At 33.6% G+C, this 16,579-nt stretch overlaps 1 protein-coding gene across 1 annotated transcript; it reads right to left on the bottom strand.

Annotated features, from left to right (window-relative positions):
* Positions 1-321: 321 nt before the first annotated feature.
* On the bottom strand, positions 322-10,368 carry LOC107639449 (E3 ubiquitin-protein ligase UPL6). Its single transcript, XM_016342948.3, has 26 exons — positions 9,946-10,368; positions 9,654-9,751; positions 9,404-9,531; positions 8,786-8,897; positions 8,316-8,496; positions 7,783-7,965; positions 7,100-7,282; positions 6,487-6,562; positions 6,183-6,301; positions 5,771-6,072; positions 5,501-5,597; positions 5,082-5,225; positions 4,584-4,667; positions 4,419-4,505; positions 4,112-4,252; positions 3,873-3,998; positions 3,558-3,656; positions 3,312-3,379; positions 2,655-2,721; positions 2,081-2,251; positions 1,911-2,000; positions 1,587-1,667; positions 1,228-1,301; positions 1,074-1,145; positions 801-890; positions 322-690 (listed from the first exon to the last, which is right to left on the bottom strand). The coding sequence occupies exons 1-26, from the start codon at positions 10,102-10,104 to the stop codon at positions 624-626; spliced, it is 3,099 nt and encodes a 1,032-aa protein (XP_016198434.1). The 5' UTR covers positions 10,105-10,368; the 3' UTR covers positions 322-623.
* Positions 10,369-16,579: the final 6,211 nt, after the last annotated feature.

The following is a 16,579-nucleotide window of genomic DNA, read 5'->3' as shown; positions in this document are numbered from 1 at the left end:
CAAATTTTGGCTATTTTAACTAATTTAAAAATGATCATTCTACGAGCTTACTCCTTAACATGCCACATTTGCCTCCAAGTTAACGGAGCAAACATGCCATTGACGTCCGGTTACTTTCAACAGACGATGCCAGACTTCCATGGATAGAAAATCAGTTTCCTACTTCCACAGATAGCATTTGCAAATTCATAAATACAAATGGTTGTCTTTCCTTTTTGTGTGCGTACAAATCTTTTCATTTTTTCGTCAAAATGTTCCAGCAACTCTCTTTCCAATTGAACACTGTGAAGTGTGTTCTATTTTAATTAATTAATGATCAGAGAATAGAACAAATCAATTATGATTAAAAACATAATTGAATTGATTTTACAGTTTCCAATGACACTTTATATATGTACATTCAGAGAGAATACATTGATGAGCAATATCATGTAGGAATATATATACAATATACAATAATAATAATAATAATAATAATAATAATAATAATAATAATTTTATTCTTAGTTGTCTGCCATCTGATTATTTTGTCGTCTCCCATGCCGCTCTAACAGTGTGTCCATAAGCCATTCCTCTTTCCTCCAACAGCATCCAGCTAAATTTTCCGATTTACATTGCCCCCTTTAACTTAAATCAAAACCAGCATCGGCATTTATGGCATAAAGCAATTTGGTTTCCAATTGCTCCTTACTGCACCATTAATTATAAAATGGGTACATTTGTTAGCAAGCAATGACACATTCAAAGAACTCAACAGAGGCACCGTTTTCTCAATCTAAGAAAACTAGCTTAGGACAAACCTTTGATACGGTGGAAGCTTTAGCAGATTCATACAAGTAGCTGACGTTGGTAATCGGTCAAGAGCTTCCTCCGATGCAGTACCAGCAGCCCTATAAGAACAGCAGGCATTAGACAATTCCACTTGGCCTCATTAATTACTCTTCTAACATAAAAATAAATTGTGGTTAGAGAAAACAATTTTGGATCATATTTTCGATATTTTACAAAATTAATGTTACAGATAGATCGTCGATATCAGAAATTCAGAATATAATTTCTGTAGTATCATTCACCTTTGTATGCAAAACAAAGGTTCAAGATATCGGAAACCCAGCAATGGTCCACGAGAGCAACCTGTCACAAACCTATAGAAAGGTTAAGTTTGTTATCCATGCTGAACTCAGTAATAAAAAGGGCTATTAAATCATATATCTATGTTTATCTTACTTCAGAAATTTCTTCCTGTTTTCCAATGAAAAGCCTTTGAGAATCTCCCAAAACATCTCAATCACATAATGATCCTATCAGAAGAACTCACTTGTTAGAATTTAGAAGTGCCTACTTCAAAGATCAATGTGACGTGTGTGTGTTGGCCACCGATACCTTCTTTCAGTCTTTCTTTTTCCCCACTATTGATTAATATCATGGATTTGACCCTAGTTCTTATGTATATCTAATGATAAGAAGCCAGAAAGACTTCAAAAAAAAAAGTCTCAAACTGATTTTTTAGCATGATTATAATATCATTTGAGTGTTTCTGCTAAGGATTTACTGACTAAAAACCACATAGGCGCCAAAGAGCTTACACTGTGATAGCCTCCTGCATAGTTGGTATGCTGCCGCAGATCATCGACATCCAAGCTCTCCAGTGAACCTGATATCAAAAGCTGTGGAAAACAATAATCTCAAGCAAGTTAGGTAAAATATCACAAAACAACAAATATTCATTTTATTTTCATTCTCTTTTGAAACTAACTTGACGTTTATGCCAAAGCAATGAAAATGGCACCATCCAGTTTGATCAAATATCAACACAATGGAAGAGCAAGTATTGGAAACAAAGATTATTACGGAAAAAAGAGAACCACAAAGCTTTCAAAACACAGAAGTGGACAGGCTTATAACACAACCTGAAGTTCATGTTCATTAAACATGTCAATCCAATCCTTCTGAATAAGTTGTTGAAATCCCTTCAAGAAATGAGAACTTTGTTGACGTATCTGAAAGCATACTTATTTTTATTATACAATGGAAAAAGGAATTGATTTTGCAGTACAAGATGCAATCCGAGTTACTTCACCTGAAAATTCAAGCGGTGATTTGCTACAAGATGAATAAAAGTAATGACATTGTCATTAGTAACACGCAGATTCCTTCCCCCCGGGAGCAGTTCCTCCTCTGTTTGCTCACCATATTCATTGTTTACTATCACAAAGTATAATTCCAAGTCTGATATGTCACCATCATAATGCTGTCGAACAAAATAAGATCATGAGGGCAAAGATTGAGACATTACAAAAACAGAAGAATGTCCAACATGGAAACTAACCACCTTTACAATTGTGTCGTGCTCAACTAAACCCAAAGTCCACGTGAGAACATTATTTAATTGCAATGTAAAAATGCTCTACAATTTCAATTCACTTCAAAAGTGCAATGTTGTAGATGCAAATATGCTAAAGACAAAAAGAACAGACCTATTTCAATTGCATGAAATCTTACCCAATCTCCAACAAAATTGCAGAGATAAATTAACAACAAACATGGGGGAAACAAAGGTTATACATTTTTCTTATCTATTGGATGCATATGCTAAAAAGAATTAAGATTTTCCAAAGAACTGAGACAGATGGAAGCCAAAGAAGTGGCATTACCTTGAGAAAAATAAGATGGCGATATAATTCTGGGTCCAAGGAAGGCAAGTCATTCAAATAGTTGTACCTGATGTAATGGGAATTAGAAGAATAATAAGAAGGCAAGAACTATAGCAACTTATAATAGCATGGTGATGCCAGCTTTTCTTGTAACATTTAATAGGACTTCTGCAAATTCAGAGTCAAACCACTTGCTAAAGTAGTAAATCAACAAACACCAACTTCATAATTTGTCTTCATATTTTCACCTAGCAAATCTAGACAAATAACTGCTTTATCTATGAAAACCTCTTCAATACGATAAAGGGTATTGGGCAGAATGCAGTATATTACTAAGTATTTAATACACTAAAACCAATCCATTAAAAACTTGGAGCTGAATTTTGTAATTATTTTCACATCTTGTAAGCCATAAGATTTACTTCTATTAACTAGGAACTGCATGTGGTTAATTAATTCCTAGAAATAGTATTTCTACCATCTACACATTTAAAAAATTGTTAAATATTTTCATTTATGCTTTGTGAATCTCACAATAGCAAATGCAGATACAAGCATATATTCTAATGTAAGGAAATCCACGATTCGAACATTGAAAAAGTTCAATTTAAATGAATAAACTACCTAAAGCAGAGCAAAAGACTCCTTGAGTCTTACTTTTGTTTAAGTTTGCTCAAGAAGAATGTAGCAAATGGTATATCAACCAGAATTCCTTCAAACATGGCCTGCAATATAATGGTAACGGTGAACTACAGTTCCAATTAAGCAGTATAGGAAAAGGATGCGGACCAATTCAAACTAAGTGATAAAAGATAGAATAGCATGCAGTGTTAGATTACTAGATTCAGTCATTTCAATGTAAAGGTCCACTTTACTCAAGAGCAAAAAGGCAGGAGAACACACCTTTGCAAGAAGAGTGCCAAGAAAGTGAAAAAATTGGAAATGTTGTTCATGTATCATTCCTGATCCAGGATTAGGATAAAGCAGGTGATCTGCTGTTTCCTGGATGCATTGACATACAGCAAGTCAAGAATCAATAATCCATAATGTCCACACCACAAATATAAAGAAAACAAAGGGAGCAGAATTGAAGAAACTTCAATCAGTTCCCCCACAAAATTGGAACCATATTTTTCACTTGCTACAGTAATCTTAAATTTGGTAACAATGGATTCTATGTCAAAATAACCAAAAAGAAGAGCATAATGTTTATATGACCTTGAACAATCCATACTGCACATCAAAGGCAGCACGTGTGATGTTCTCCATAAAATCTTTGAATATTCCACCCCCATCGATTCCCGCCTCTTCAACTCCAAATTCATTGACAAAAGTCACACGAATCTGTAAAGCAGAATAACAAACAGTCACTCTTATACAAGGACTTAATGGTTCTCTCAAAGAAGGGATGGCAATCATTCATAAATTCGGTACTAGGTCTTAGACAAAGATTTTACCAGTCCTCGAAGATTATCTTCGGACAACTGACTCATTTGATTATAAGCATCTTCTAAAATGCGATCTCGTTTTATTCTGAACCGGTTTCGAGTAAATCCAGCCTGAGAACCATGTCTTTGCCTAACTGCAGCTAGTTGAGACTGTTGAAACAGTAACTACATTATAGTCTCGTAAATTGTAATGAAATCCAACATATAATGATATGCAGAAACTTACGAAAACTATTCCATTGTTGTCTATTTAAATAAAACAATCATACAGAGGTAACCATTATCAAAATAAAAGCCAAGCAGAGTAGATTCTTACAGAGAATATTTTAACCCTGCTCGTAAATGGTATCAAGAAAGGGGCCTGCTTCAAAATTTCATTTGCTCGTGTGTTTTCTGTTACAGCCTGTGGGAAAAGGATTATACAACTAGCAACCTAAGCTTTTGTTCATATAACCTTAAAAATCAATGATAATGAAAATACCTGGGAGATAAAAAAGTCATTCACCCCATCAGCATGAAAATCACTGGGGGATGTAAACTGCCGCCTGTTGTTCCAATCTTGCAGCTTAGGGAGGTAAATCAAAACACAAGTGAGAAAAAAGTCATTCTATTGTAAGGTTACTCATAGCAAATGCACATGGATTTCTCTTCCAGGAGCAAATATCAAAGATCCCATAACGTGGATTATAAGACTAAGGAAAACCCAAATAATTTTTTTTAAAAAAATCAAAAAAGTAATTAGAGATGAAAGAGTGGGAGTAGAAGATATCCAGTCTAACTGTTTATTAGTGATAGACACTCGCTGAAATTCTCAGCGGAATAGAGCAATAAGCTATAAACACCACCCTAGCTTAAAGCAAAACCCTAAGAAACACCATTTGCCACATAAATGATCTAAGAATATAATTTTCCCAGAATAATAGTTAAAAAGAAAAAGGAGGGGAAAAAAAAAGATATGCAACCTATGGATTATCTCTACCTGTGAAAGAAGCTCAGAAACCACAATGCTAACCCTCTGTTGAATAGCTTCAACAGACTGCCTCTTACTAGCTGAACTGGCTGAAGCAGATTTCAGCAAATTAGGATTTGTGGTATGATTTACCCACAGCAGCTGCCATAAAGCCTGCACAAACCGAAAATTAACATAAAAAAGTTGTAACTGCAAATACATTTGTAATTGGAATTTTAGCAGAAACCATGGGCAGCTTTAGACTATATTCTTGGCTTAAGAGTTAAGACCACCAGTTTACAAAAGGTACGACATATTGGTCCCATATATATAATGAAAATTTAATACACCTTATCAGGTGCCGACTCTGTATCTGTTAACAAACCTTTTTTCCCTAAGGAGTTCAATCATAAAATTCTCAATCTTTCCTACAAAGATAATAATCTTACCTGTCTCAATATAATGATAAGGCTTCTGATATCCTTCAGTGACAGTGGCCTCTCCTGCTCATAAAATTCCTCATTATCGACTATCATAAGCATGTGCCTGGTAAAAAAAAACTGCTTAAGTATACACTTAAATAGTTAAAATCAGTTAGCTCAGTGTAAAATATCAAACATTTTAAGAGGGGAAAAAACGAGACAACAATGAGCAAGAGAAGACAGTCTGTGAACCCATACAAGCATTTATTGAAGAAGACCATGGTAAAAATGTCTTACTTGTAGACAGGACAGAATACAGCCAGTGGTAACAGCCAACCAGGTGCATCACCTGAGAGGTATGATAACCACTCAGACAAAGATGACCATTTCTTATTTTCATGGCACCGCTTCATAAAATTCCAAAGCATAGGAACAAGTTCAGTTCTGTAAGCAAGCACAGTCATAATCCGTTCCATGGGAAGTTTGTTGAAGGTAACATACAAAAACCCACAAGCTGCACCAACAGCTGCCACCTCTCTATCATCTGGTCCATACTCTAAAGCATTGACAGATGAAATCTCTCTAAATAGTATATTTGTCTGCATATGTCAAAAGATAGTTATGGATCAATTTTAAATAGAATACAAAGAAAATTGGAAATCAAACAATTGACATGCTAAATACAAACGTCATTTGCAACATGGTATACCAGATGTAGAAGGAAGCGAGGGTTTATGGCATTATAAATCTGCTGTTCCAGTTTCTTATCTAAAGCTACTTCCACAGCTGCTTCATCTTCAATCATATCATCATCAAGAATCATTGAACCTGATGCAAACAACACCAAATCAAGAGTAGTATTGAACACTAAGGACAGCCATCTCAATTTCGTAAGACTATAATAAGTTTAAAAACCATAGATTTTACAATGATATTCTTTTATGTAATTAATTGATCCAGAGAATGAAAGCTTCAAATGAAAGAAAAATTGAGGATACAATAAGAAGGCATACTTTCTCTATTATCAGATGTTCTCACAGAAGGAAGTGCCTCCATTAGAAAGGTAGTAACAGCAGCAAGATCTACGGCCTGAGTGAAAACAATAATAAGGAAGTTAAGACGAAGGTTCAAACTTCAACTCCATGGCTGAAAAAAAGAAGTCACTTTCAATGTCAAATATTGTGTCATTTGATCCATGTAGCCGACCCCATCTAGTAGGATAAGGCTTTGTTGTTGTTTTTGCTGCTGCTGTTGTTAATGTCAAATGTAAAGAATAATGCTGTAGAACTCTATTAATTAATATAAAGTCTAAATTCAATCCAGTGGCACATTTTACACATTCTAGATATTAAACTTCTTCGCCCAAAAGAAGGAAAGAAATATATTGACAATTAATCCTTTTCCATTAAAATCAACGTCAAATTTGAAGTCGCTATTTGTATACTCTTTAACTTCGAATATATCATTACATCCTTTGTAAATAAATTCAATATCAAAGTTCCTTCTGAATCAAATGTATATCCATCAAGACAACAACTTTTTTCACCAAGTAAGGTGAGATATATCAGAGAAATTAAATAGTGAAAGATAATAACATATGAAATACTGCAGCTATAAACACTTTACCATATCAAATGAACACGCAGGCTGAGATAAAGCAACTCCAGAAGTTTCTAATATATTTCCAAGCATACATGCATAGCTAGGAACTTCATTTGACATATCTTTTGGTAGCAAATTGATTAGATTTTGCCCAAATGTTGCCATATGATGAATATAATGTTGACTCATGCCCTCTGCTGCAAAAACCTGAGTACGAAGAACAACAAAATTAGATGTGAACAAATAAAGATTAAAGCAGCAGATCAGGAAAATGGCAAAAACACAAGGGGTCACTCCAGGGAATAGGAGACATCACGAAGACACTAACAACCCGGGAAGGGGGGGGGGGGTTGGAGCCAAAAAGGAGTGTTAAAATAAGTCACTCTTAATCATCTCAAGCATTTATTGAACCATTTACCCTGAAGAGTTTGATCCTTTGGCTTTTCAAGATTTTTATCATCGAGGTTTCTAGTACTATGTTACTTCGTAGATTCTATCTATATTGGTAATAAAACATTTCCTGCTTACAGTTTTTATCCTTAACATTTATGAAACAGATAGACATCCTCATAGACTTTCTTTTTGGATAAAAGGAATCAGTGGTAAGAAGGTGGGTTAGTGCAATCCTTCGTGACTCGTACCGTAATACATCTCTCAAAATATTGATCATCACGCAACCGCAAGAAATGGAAATATGCAACACGTACCTGTCTTAAGTTTGGGAAGAGATGCCACAAGAATGGAATGGTAATGATCTGTGATGCAAAGCTATATCTTGGATTGATATCTGAACAAATACATGGTTTCTGACCAATGTGACAAATTACAACCATAAGAAGACGCTCCAACGATGATCCTTTTCCAATGGGAAAATAATTTTCTGCATTATCCTGCAGCAGATCACTAGATACTTTAAGCATTTATATGACAAATGATATAATATGGAAAAGGAATAAGATCTAAATGACACTTAGTCAAAGTCATCTGTAAACAGGATGGGATGAACTCTTTCCCCCAGTAGGGTAGGAAATCACTATCAACATGTTGGGGAATAGGGTTTAAAAATTGAGAGAACCATCCAGTTTGATGTCATTCATCTTAGGGTTTAAAAAACTTTCATCATATAATGCATCTGCAGAAACCTAACAAGCAGCAATTTGGGACCTAGCTCACTCCCATATTTCTGAAACACCTCACAATCTGACAAATCATAAAATAACTGGACTTTGAAAGATGTTACCTTTCCTGTAAGGATAATCTCTCTGAGTAGCCCTAATGCATTGTTTTGAAAGAGATATCCTACTATCTTGCAGCTCCATGGCAATTTGGGATCAATTAACAATACTATAACTTCCAATAAAGGCACAGCCGACGCATCCAATTCCTCCGGACTCAATAAAAGCTGATCCTTCAACTGATTTCTATTCCGCAAAAAAAAAACTACATAAGAGAGCTAGTAAAGAAACCCAAAACCTAAGTAGCAAAGTATAAGGACTTCTAAAAGTTATAATGAGATTTAAAAGATTCAAAACCCAATAATGGAATATGCTTCAAAAATATCCATGATGAGTACAAACTTCTCTCTAAGAAGGCCGTGAAATAAATGCATATCAGTGGCATCAAAATTATATCAAAGAGAACAACAACAATTAGCTAGATTCAAAAGAGCCAAAGGCCCAGAAAATAATGGATATAGACCATGGAACTAACCTATTCTGATGTAGTGCACAAATACAAGAATATACAAGTTGCTTCACTCGGTAATTCACCAAACCACCCGTGGATGAGTAATCCACACCAGCAAAAAGTTTGACAACATCCCCTGCAGCAAACATATTAGTTCTCTAATAGAAGAACAGAAGCAAGTATCTACAGTATTATAATATACTCACAATATTGTTTCAAACATAATTTGGGTTTCCGATAAATAGAGTTTATAAACAAAAGGAAGATAACAAACAATTGGGGGAAGAGACACACAAAATAAAAAATAAAAAATGACATTGAAAACTGCCACTTTAGCATATTCAGCAGAATTTGAATTCTGTGAAATTCATTCCTATTTTTCCCTTTTAATGATAAAAGGAATTCAAAAAGGACATATTCATGCACATCCAGAATGTCACTTGGAAAGATGTACAGCTTAACCAGACACAAAACAATAACCATTTAGTAAGTTGGTTACAGCACAAATCCCTTCGTCGTTGGATTAAATGAACAGATGTAAAACAAGTATACATTCCACTCCATAAATTCTTTCCAAACACCTAAAGATACTTTCAGAGTCGTGTAAAAGCAATGGCAAAAGGAACGTTAATCAACATTTACCATCTTCGTGAACGAACTGCTGAAGCAATCGGCATATCTGCACGAGAACTAAAAAATCATCTATATTGTCTGCCTTAAAGAAATAAAGGAACTGGCGAAGGAAATCAGAGTTGACACAGAAAGAATTCCTGAATCCACAGAAAACCATATTAACAACTCGGGGTTACAAAATGGCACAATGTTCAAGTAAGATGATGCCAAAACAAAACTAATCACTAAGCAAAATTCAGGGACGAAAATCAAATTTCACCTGTCTACATTCTGGCAGTACTTGCCATAGGTCTTGTAGAACTGCTCTCGCAACCTAGACTTTTCAAGTCTGACATCTTTTCTCCCTCTGAAGCATTTCTGCAGCTAGAATACGTCAACCATTTGCCACAACACACATAAAACGAAGCTGATTTTTTTTCCACTACAACTAAATTGAGCTAAACTACGCCAAACCAGAAACTCTAACTAACTCCGCAACAAATCCACTACTATATGATGATGAATTGAGCAAGTTCGAGTACGACAAGTAAATGCAATGAGTAATGCAAAACCTGAATTTTGAGCGCAGCAGAGTTCTGTTGACGGTGCCAGAGGCGGCGGTTGCGTTCGACGCGAGTCTGTTCTAGAAGGTTCTTCCTGTCCCTTTCCTTGGAGCTGCGACCGCCCAAATCGACGCGCTTCCGCGTAGAAGGATCGCCGCTGAAGAACATTTTGTCGGTTGCTAATTTAGAAGTGGAGCGATTCAGGCCCTAGCTTCCATAGAAGAAAGAAGATCGAAGGACGCAAAGTGAGAGCTGAGGTGGCTTCAGGTGAAAGAAAAGAAAAGTGGTGCCCTAGATTACACTGAATGAATCCCAAAAACTCGGAAGCTACTTCTTCTTTAGAGCGGCAGAGAAGAAGAAGAGAAGGAAAGAGAAAGCAGGTTTATAAGAAACTGGATTCCCAACTCTCAAGTTTATTAAAATGCAACATTAAATATATGAGAGAAATGCTTATTATTAAAATTTTAATTTTATTTATATACTAAAATCAACTATTATATATTTTATTTTTATTTAATTTAAAATTTATCCAAAAAATGTATTATTAAATATATAATATTTTGTTTTTAAAAAAAATTAATTTTATAATATTTAAATTTTGTCTAATTTATTTTTTATAATAAATTTTAATTTTTTTTAAAAATTATTTATATTTATATTTTTTAAATTAAATATTAATTTTAAATATTTTTAGTAAATAGACACTACTTTTTAAGTATGTAGTATTCACTTTTAAAAATAATAAAAACAAAAAATGTTTTTAATACTTAAAAAAAATTTAAAAATTTAGTTAAATGTGAGATAAGTTTTGTCTGTTAAATAAATATTTTTTTAATAAATAAAAAAATAAGTATTTTTTTTAAAAACCAATACAAACTCATTTTTAATGTTACTATATATACAAACAAGATTCAAACTTTAATATTTAATTAAGTAAACAAGTGAATTAATCACTTTATCAACAAAAGTTAGTCAACCAAAAAATTATTAACGTCCCAAACTATTGAAGGGAGTATAACGAAAGTGGATTCTCTTAATTTTCTTTTAATTATTTGATGAAGTGTAATCTCTTGTTTTATACTTTTTACGTGAGACTAGAGAAATCATATTTTACCAAATACTTGAGAATTTGAGATCCATCTCCCAGTAAAACTATTATTTGAGTAAACAATGGGCCTAATCATTTAGGTATTATAATGGGGCAAAATTAAATCCAAAAGTTGAAAAGTATTAAGTTTGGACTTTCACGTCTTTTTGGGTCTGAGGAAGCTCTTAATTTTATATTTTTGTACTTGGCGGATACAAGTTTTAATTTAACCCGCAATTTTGCTTTCTTTTTTTTTTCATGACAATTTTGCATTTATCTTAGGCATATGCAAAATAGGCCCAGAAATGTACTTGAGTACATAAAACAATCTTCATGGGCCTTGGAAGCCCAATTCCGAACGAATTATGTGGATGGTGGGCTCTCCAAACATACGACCAAAAAAGAATTTTAGGAGTAAACTACCAAAGAAATTCAACCACTAAATAACAAGTTTACAAACCCCCCAAAAAAAAAAGTCGGCCGAACAAAGAAGAGAAATTCAAGTATTGAACGACCAAAACATAGAACATTCCAATTCGATTTCAAACATTCATCACTTGGTAACCGTCGAAATTGTCAAAGACACATTCAACGTTTTGATACGATTTGTCAATATAACAAGTGGGTATCAGGGTATGTAATAGGTTGACAGATGAGAAAGCTATTAAACAAATAAGGGTCAACTACATAAAAAGTCAAAGGTATATTATTAGGTGTTACTGCAAAATAACAACACTTGCAAATTAATTAAACCTTTGATTGAGTGCTTCATTCTAATACGATGAGCAAGACAACAACAACAACAACAACATTAACAGAAAATTGTAGTTTATAACTACAGTGCTTACCCAGCTGACTCACCAAACAATGCATGCATAATGTTTTTTTTGTTCGTTGACATCTTAATTTTGAGTTTATTATCCTTGTTTTTAATTTAATTTCCTACCTTTTTTGGGTAGGCAAAATTTTGCTTTTGACTTGTCTAACCTTGTTGAGTTGTTAATTAGAAGAAAGCTTTGACAAAAATTTGAATCAGAGAAATCAAAATAAATAATAAATAAAAATTGGCAGGTTAGATACCATCATAATCTAACCTACAAAAATGAAATCATTGCATATAACTTCCTCCACAATCACCAAAATGTGAACTCCTTCATATATAAAAACATCTAGGTTAGTAACATTAATTATTTATTTATAATCAACACGATGAAACATATGCATTCTTATTCTACTTTGACCGATAACTTTTATAGGATAATATAAATTATCTTAACCTAAGAATAATTATACTCCCCTGTTGAAAACTACACTAAGCAAGCGCACGAATGGTAACATAAATATATAAATATATATATAAAGTTGTGGTAACACACCAAGACATATATATTGATGGCTTCAACATTTTTAACGCATGCATTTTGCCCTCTTGTCCTTAAAATAATAACGAAACAAATTAAAGAAGACAAACATTATCGCTTGCAAAACAAATAATTCAAAAGTGAAGACTTTTTTTAACTCATATATCATAATAATGTCGCCTGCATTAAACCAATAATTAATTATTATATTCAAAGACTTTGTAACTTGTAAGTAGCTAGAGAAGAAAAAAGAATAAAATAAATAATTAAATGTAAATGGTTCTTTTCAAACTAGTTGCATGGTGATTTATTAGTTTTATTTTTAGTTAGAATTAACATAGGGAAGCGCTGCCAAAGGCAAATTTGATTTGACTTAAAGGAATAATTATGTTGGGCTTTAACCAAATCACATGCAACATGTTTAGAGCCTAATGTTTCTATTATATAAAAAGTAGTAATTATTATTAAGTTTATTAATAAGCTTGGCTTGGCTTCCTATAAAATGATATAACCAATAATGGTGGTGAACAAAGAGCCTTTTGGCTTTTCCTTTTATTTCCATTTTGGATAAAACACAAAAGATTTGAAATCCTAAGCTAGGTTTATTGACTTTTGGCATAATGTGATTTAACTAGGTTCTACGTTCCCTATTGCAAACTATTTAATTAAATTAATATTTATTATTTAGTGCATATTATCTCTTCGGTAATATTAAAAAAATAAAAAAAAGTCAGAATTTATTTTATTTAATATTTATTAATTATTACAATAATTAAAATTTATTTTATATAATAATTAATAAATACTAAATAAAATAAATTCTAATTATTTTTTACTAATTTATTTTGGTTATCAAACATTTCTATCACCAATTAGCATATAAGAGAGTTTGACACTTTATTAATTTTTTGCACAAGTTCCGCGTATTTTGCTTCTGCTTTTCGTAGCAAGCATGCAAAAAAAAAAAAAAAAGCCAAAAACTGAAAACTCTCAATGCAATAATTGTACGAAAATGGACTGGTGGTAGTAATGCATATTTTCATCAGTTTAATTAAGCCCGGCGAATAACACACAAGTACATGCTTTCAAGAGTTGATTAAGATGACACTAATTTAATTAATAAGCAACTGTATTTTATTGGGATGTGTGTTACATTAACAACCTACTTCAATTTCAATATACTAGTGCATATCAATCGTTTTTTTTAATGAGGTTTATCTATTATGTGCCTTGAAGATATAGGTTAAAATTATAAATTAAAAAGATTTTTTTTTTTATTGAAAATATAAAAAATTTAAATTTTTAATATATTTATTTATCTATTAAATAAAAACAATTTAAAATCTTTTACTAATAATAAATTTATCATATACTCTAAGGATATATATTAGTTAAATTCTTTTAAATATAGTCTAAATAATAATAGGTGGTGTTATTAAAATTGAGATTAATAAATAAGTCTAACTCACCCTTCGCTCTATGAAAAATATTGGGCACCATTGAATTGAATTTGACGACAACAGTGTTGGAAATTATTTATTATTTTGTTCGACGCTAATTTAATTATGAACGGATTTTTTATTTGTTTTTAATGAATTTGTCGATACTAAGTTTTTGAATACTGTCAAATTATTCTGACAGTAACTTTAGTGCCATATTATGTGTTTTGGCGTCCAACTATTGTCGGATTTGTCCGCCAATAAATCTTACGGAAGGTTTTTTTTCACAATTAAACTACAACTAGTAGTCAAATTAAAATTCTTGTTAACGAAATTAGGGTTGAAATTTAAAATTCCCAGAAATCAACTAATAATTTTATTAAATATCAATTCTCCGAATATAATAAAATGTCACAAAAGTACAATAGAGTGAAATAGACATAAAATAAATTAAATCCCTAAATCATACAGATCCAAAAAATCGTCATCGACATCGTCTTTCCCTGCTGAGGCGGCGGAGTAGGTGCTAATGTTGGTGCCCTACTAGTAATGCCACTGCCTCTAGCGCACATCTGCTCGTTGTAACATCCATCTGCTCTCGCAAACGCTCTAGCCACTCCAGCTTCTTCGTCATTTGTGAGTTGATGGCTGCGGTGTCTCCCATGCGTGCAAGAAACTCATTGTGCCTCTCCTCAGACTGCTGAGCTTGTTAGTAAAGCTCCTATGTGAGCTTCTACACCTCCTCCCTCAAGTCGACAACTTCTTCGGGATCGGTAGGACTAGTGGTAGAGTCAGACGCAGATGAAGCCACCAATGCTGAGGTGCGGAGGCCACTAGCGAAGAACGATCCCAACTCGAAGACGCGATTCTTGTGGAGCTCAGAGGCGGTCTCGCGCCAAACTCTATCAGGATCTACCACTTATGTATTGGGGTTGGGGTCATCGTTCCCACTAGGCAGCTGAGATTATTGGGTCGCGACCACCAATCTCTGCATGTAGTCCTCCTGTGTAACACACGTTGTGATTAGCATAACAGTTAATTGACTTTAAACTAATAAATTTTAAACTTAGAATTAATTGAAACTCACATAATGAGCCGCAAACCGCTCATTAGCAAATCTCTCCTTGTTGGCTTTTTATGCATGGATATACTTGAAAGTCTCTGCCAGTGTCGCTTCAAGATCCAACAACTTAGACTACACATATTGAAATCAACCAATAAAATAAATAAAAAAATAACTAATTCAAGTAATAATTAACAAACATTAGCAAACTACTTACCAGCCCGCTCTTCATCTTCATGAAGGTTGCCAACCCACCTGTATACTTCGATGACCTTGGCAAAGTCCTGTTAGTGACATTCGTCGGACGGCGACGCTTGAACCCCTCATTAGTTCTAAAATGGGTCTCCAATTCCTTCTTGATAAATGAACAGATCCAGATCGTTAGGTGTGTGGTCACACCCCTGACGAATGTCGCTCATTTGCTGAAGTCGTTTAGCTGCCCGATGGTCGTACATCTTCCTGATCCTGAGATCATGTTCCGTATCCCATATAAATTTTATCTGCACAAAGTGATTCAACAACATTGGGTTCTTACCGTCCACTTCTAAAATCATCGTTCTTTGGTCTCAGCAGGGATCTTCGTGTAGTTCGGCCATCGGTGGTCGTACATTGACTTAACACCTCGTAGATTTTCTGTGTACATGCGTTGTTGTTTGGTGCAAACCTATCAATGAAAAATCTTAAGATTAACAAACACATAAAAACACATCAACTTTATCCGAATAACAGACATTAAAATAGCAATAACTCATACATGCATGCCATCAGGCCAAATCAACATCCATATGACGGGTGGTGGTAGAGGGGCATCCTGCTGGGACGCATTATTAGACGAATCACTCATCGTGGACTTTGTCATTGGATCTGTAGGGGGCGTAGCAAAAGGATGCATGTAGTTCGAGTTCGGGACCATGATGAACTGCTGGTCCGTTGGACCTGCCTGTGATGTCACAGGGGTCGACGGGATAGTCGGGGTAGAAGGCGATGACTAAGCAGTCCCTGGAGATTTGGTGAAAACCCTGCCTCTAGCACGACCATAAGACCCACTTGATCTACCTCCGCTACCTGTCATCATGTCTGCAAAGAGAATATATTATTAACACTAATTAGCATAAATACTATACAAATAATCCTTCAACATTTACATTATTTCAAAACAAATTTGATATAACTTTATTTAAAATTAGACATATATCTACATTTATGATTCCTACAAATTCAACCAACTTCAATCTACAGCATCACTCAAAACTCAATTAAATCACAACAATTAAACTCAATTAAACAATAAACCTTTATGATTCAATCCAAAATAATAATTCTTAATCTCATGAAGGTTGATATAATATGTAAGCTAGAAGACCAAAATTGTATACTGATAAATAAGCCTTGTACTAGTGCCTTATACCTAATAAATAAGCCTTGTACTAGTGTGTGTTGTTTTGCAAGTTTAAAATCATATACAAATAAAATTATAAACTCAAGTTTCATTTCAGACATTCTAGAACTTTTATATCTTTCATGTGTGTGTTTTGCAAGTTTAAAATCATATACAAATAAAATTATAAGCACAAGTTCCATTTCTGACATTCTAGAACTTTTAAATCGAGAATAATTAGTTTTATTCACTTTCATAATTAGTCAATAAATTAATATAATCAAGTGAATAAGATGTGATATGTATAAATCCAAT

This window comes from Arachis ipaensis, chromosome B1 (assembly GCF_059453495.1).
Source record: "Arachis ipaensis isolate K30076 ecotype BB chromosome B1, ASM5945349v1, whole genome shotgun sequence".
Classification (NCBI taxonomy): domain Eukaryota; kingdom Viridiplantae; phylum Streptophyta; class Magnoliopsida; order Fabales; family Fabaceae; genus Arachis; species Arachis ipaensis.
Note: the sequence above shows the minus strand (reverse complement) of the source record. Positions and strands in the feature narration are given on the sequence as shown.

Bases quoted from the DNA above. Each gene is read 5' to 3' on its own strand.
- LOC107639449 (XM_016342948.3), bottom strand. From the start codon at position 10,104: ATGTTCTTCAGCGGCGATCCTTCTACGCGGAAGCGCGTCGATTTGGGC. The intron at 1,302-1,586 runs GTAAGCTCTTTG...TTCTTCTGATAG, and splicing joins ATGCAGGAGGCTATCACAGT to GATCATTATGTGATTGAGAT. The intron at 691-800 runs GTTTGTCCTAAG...TTAATGGTGCAG, and splicing joins AAGCTTCCACCGTATCAAAG to TAAGGAGCAATTGGAAACCA.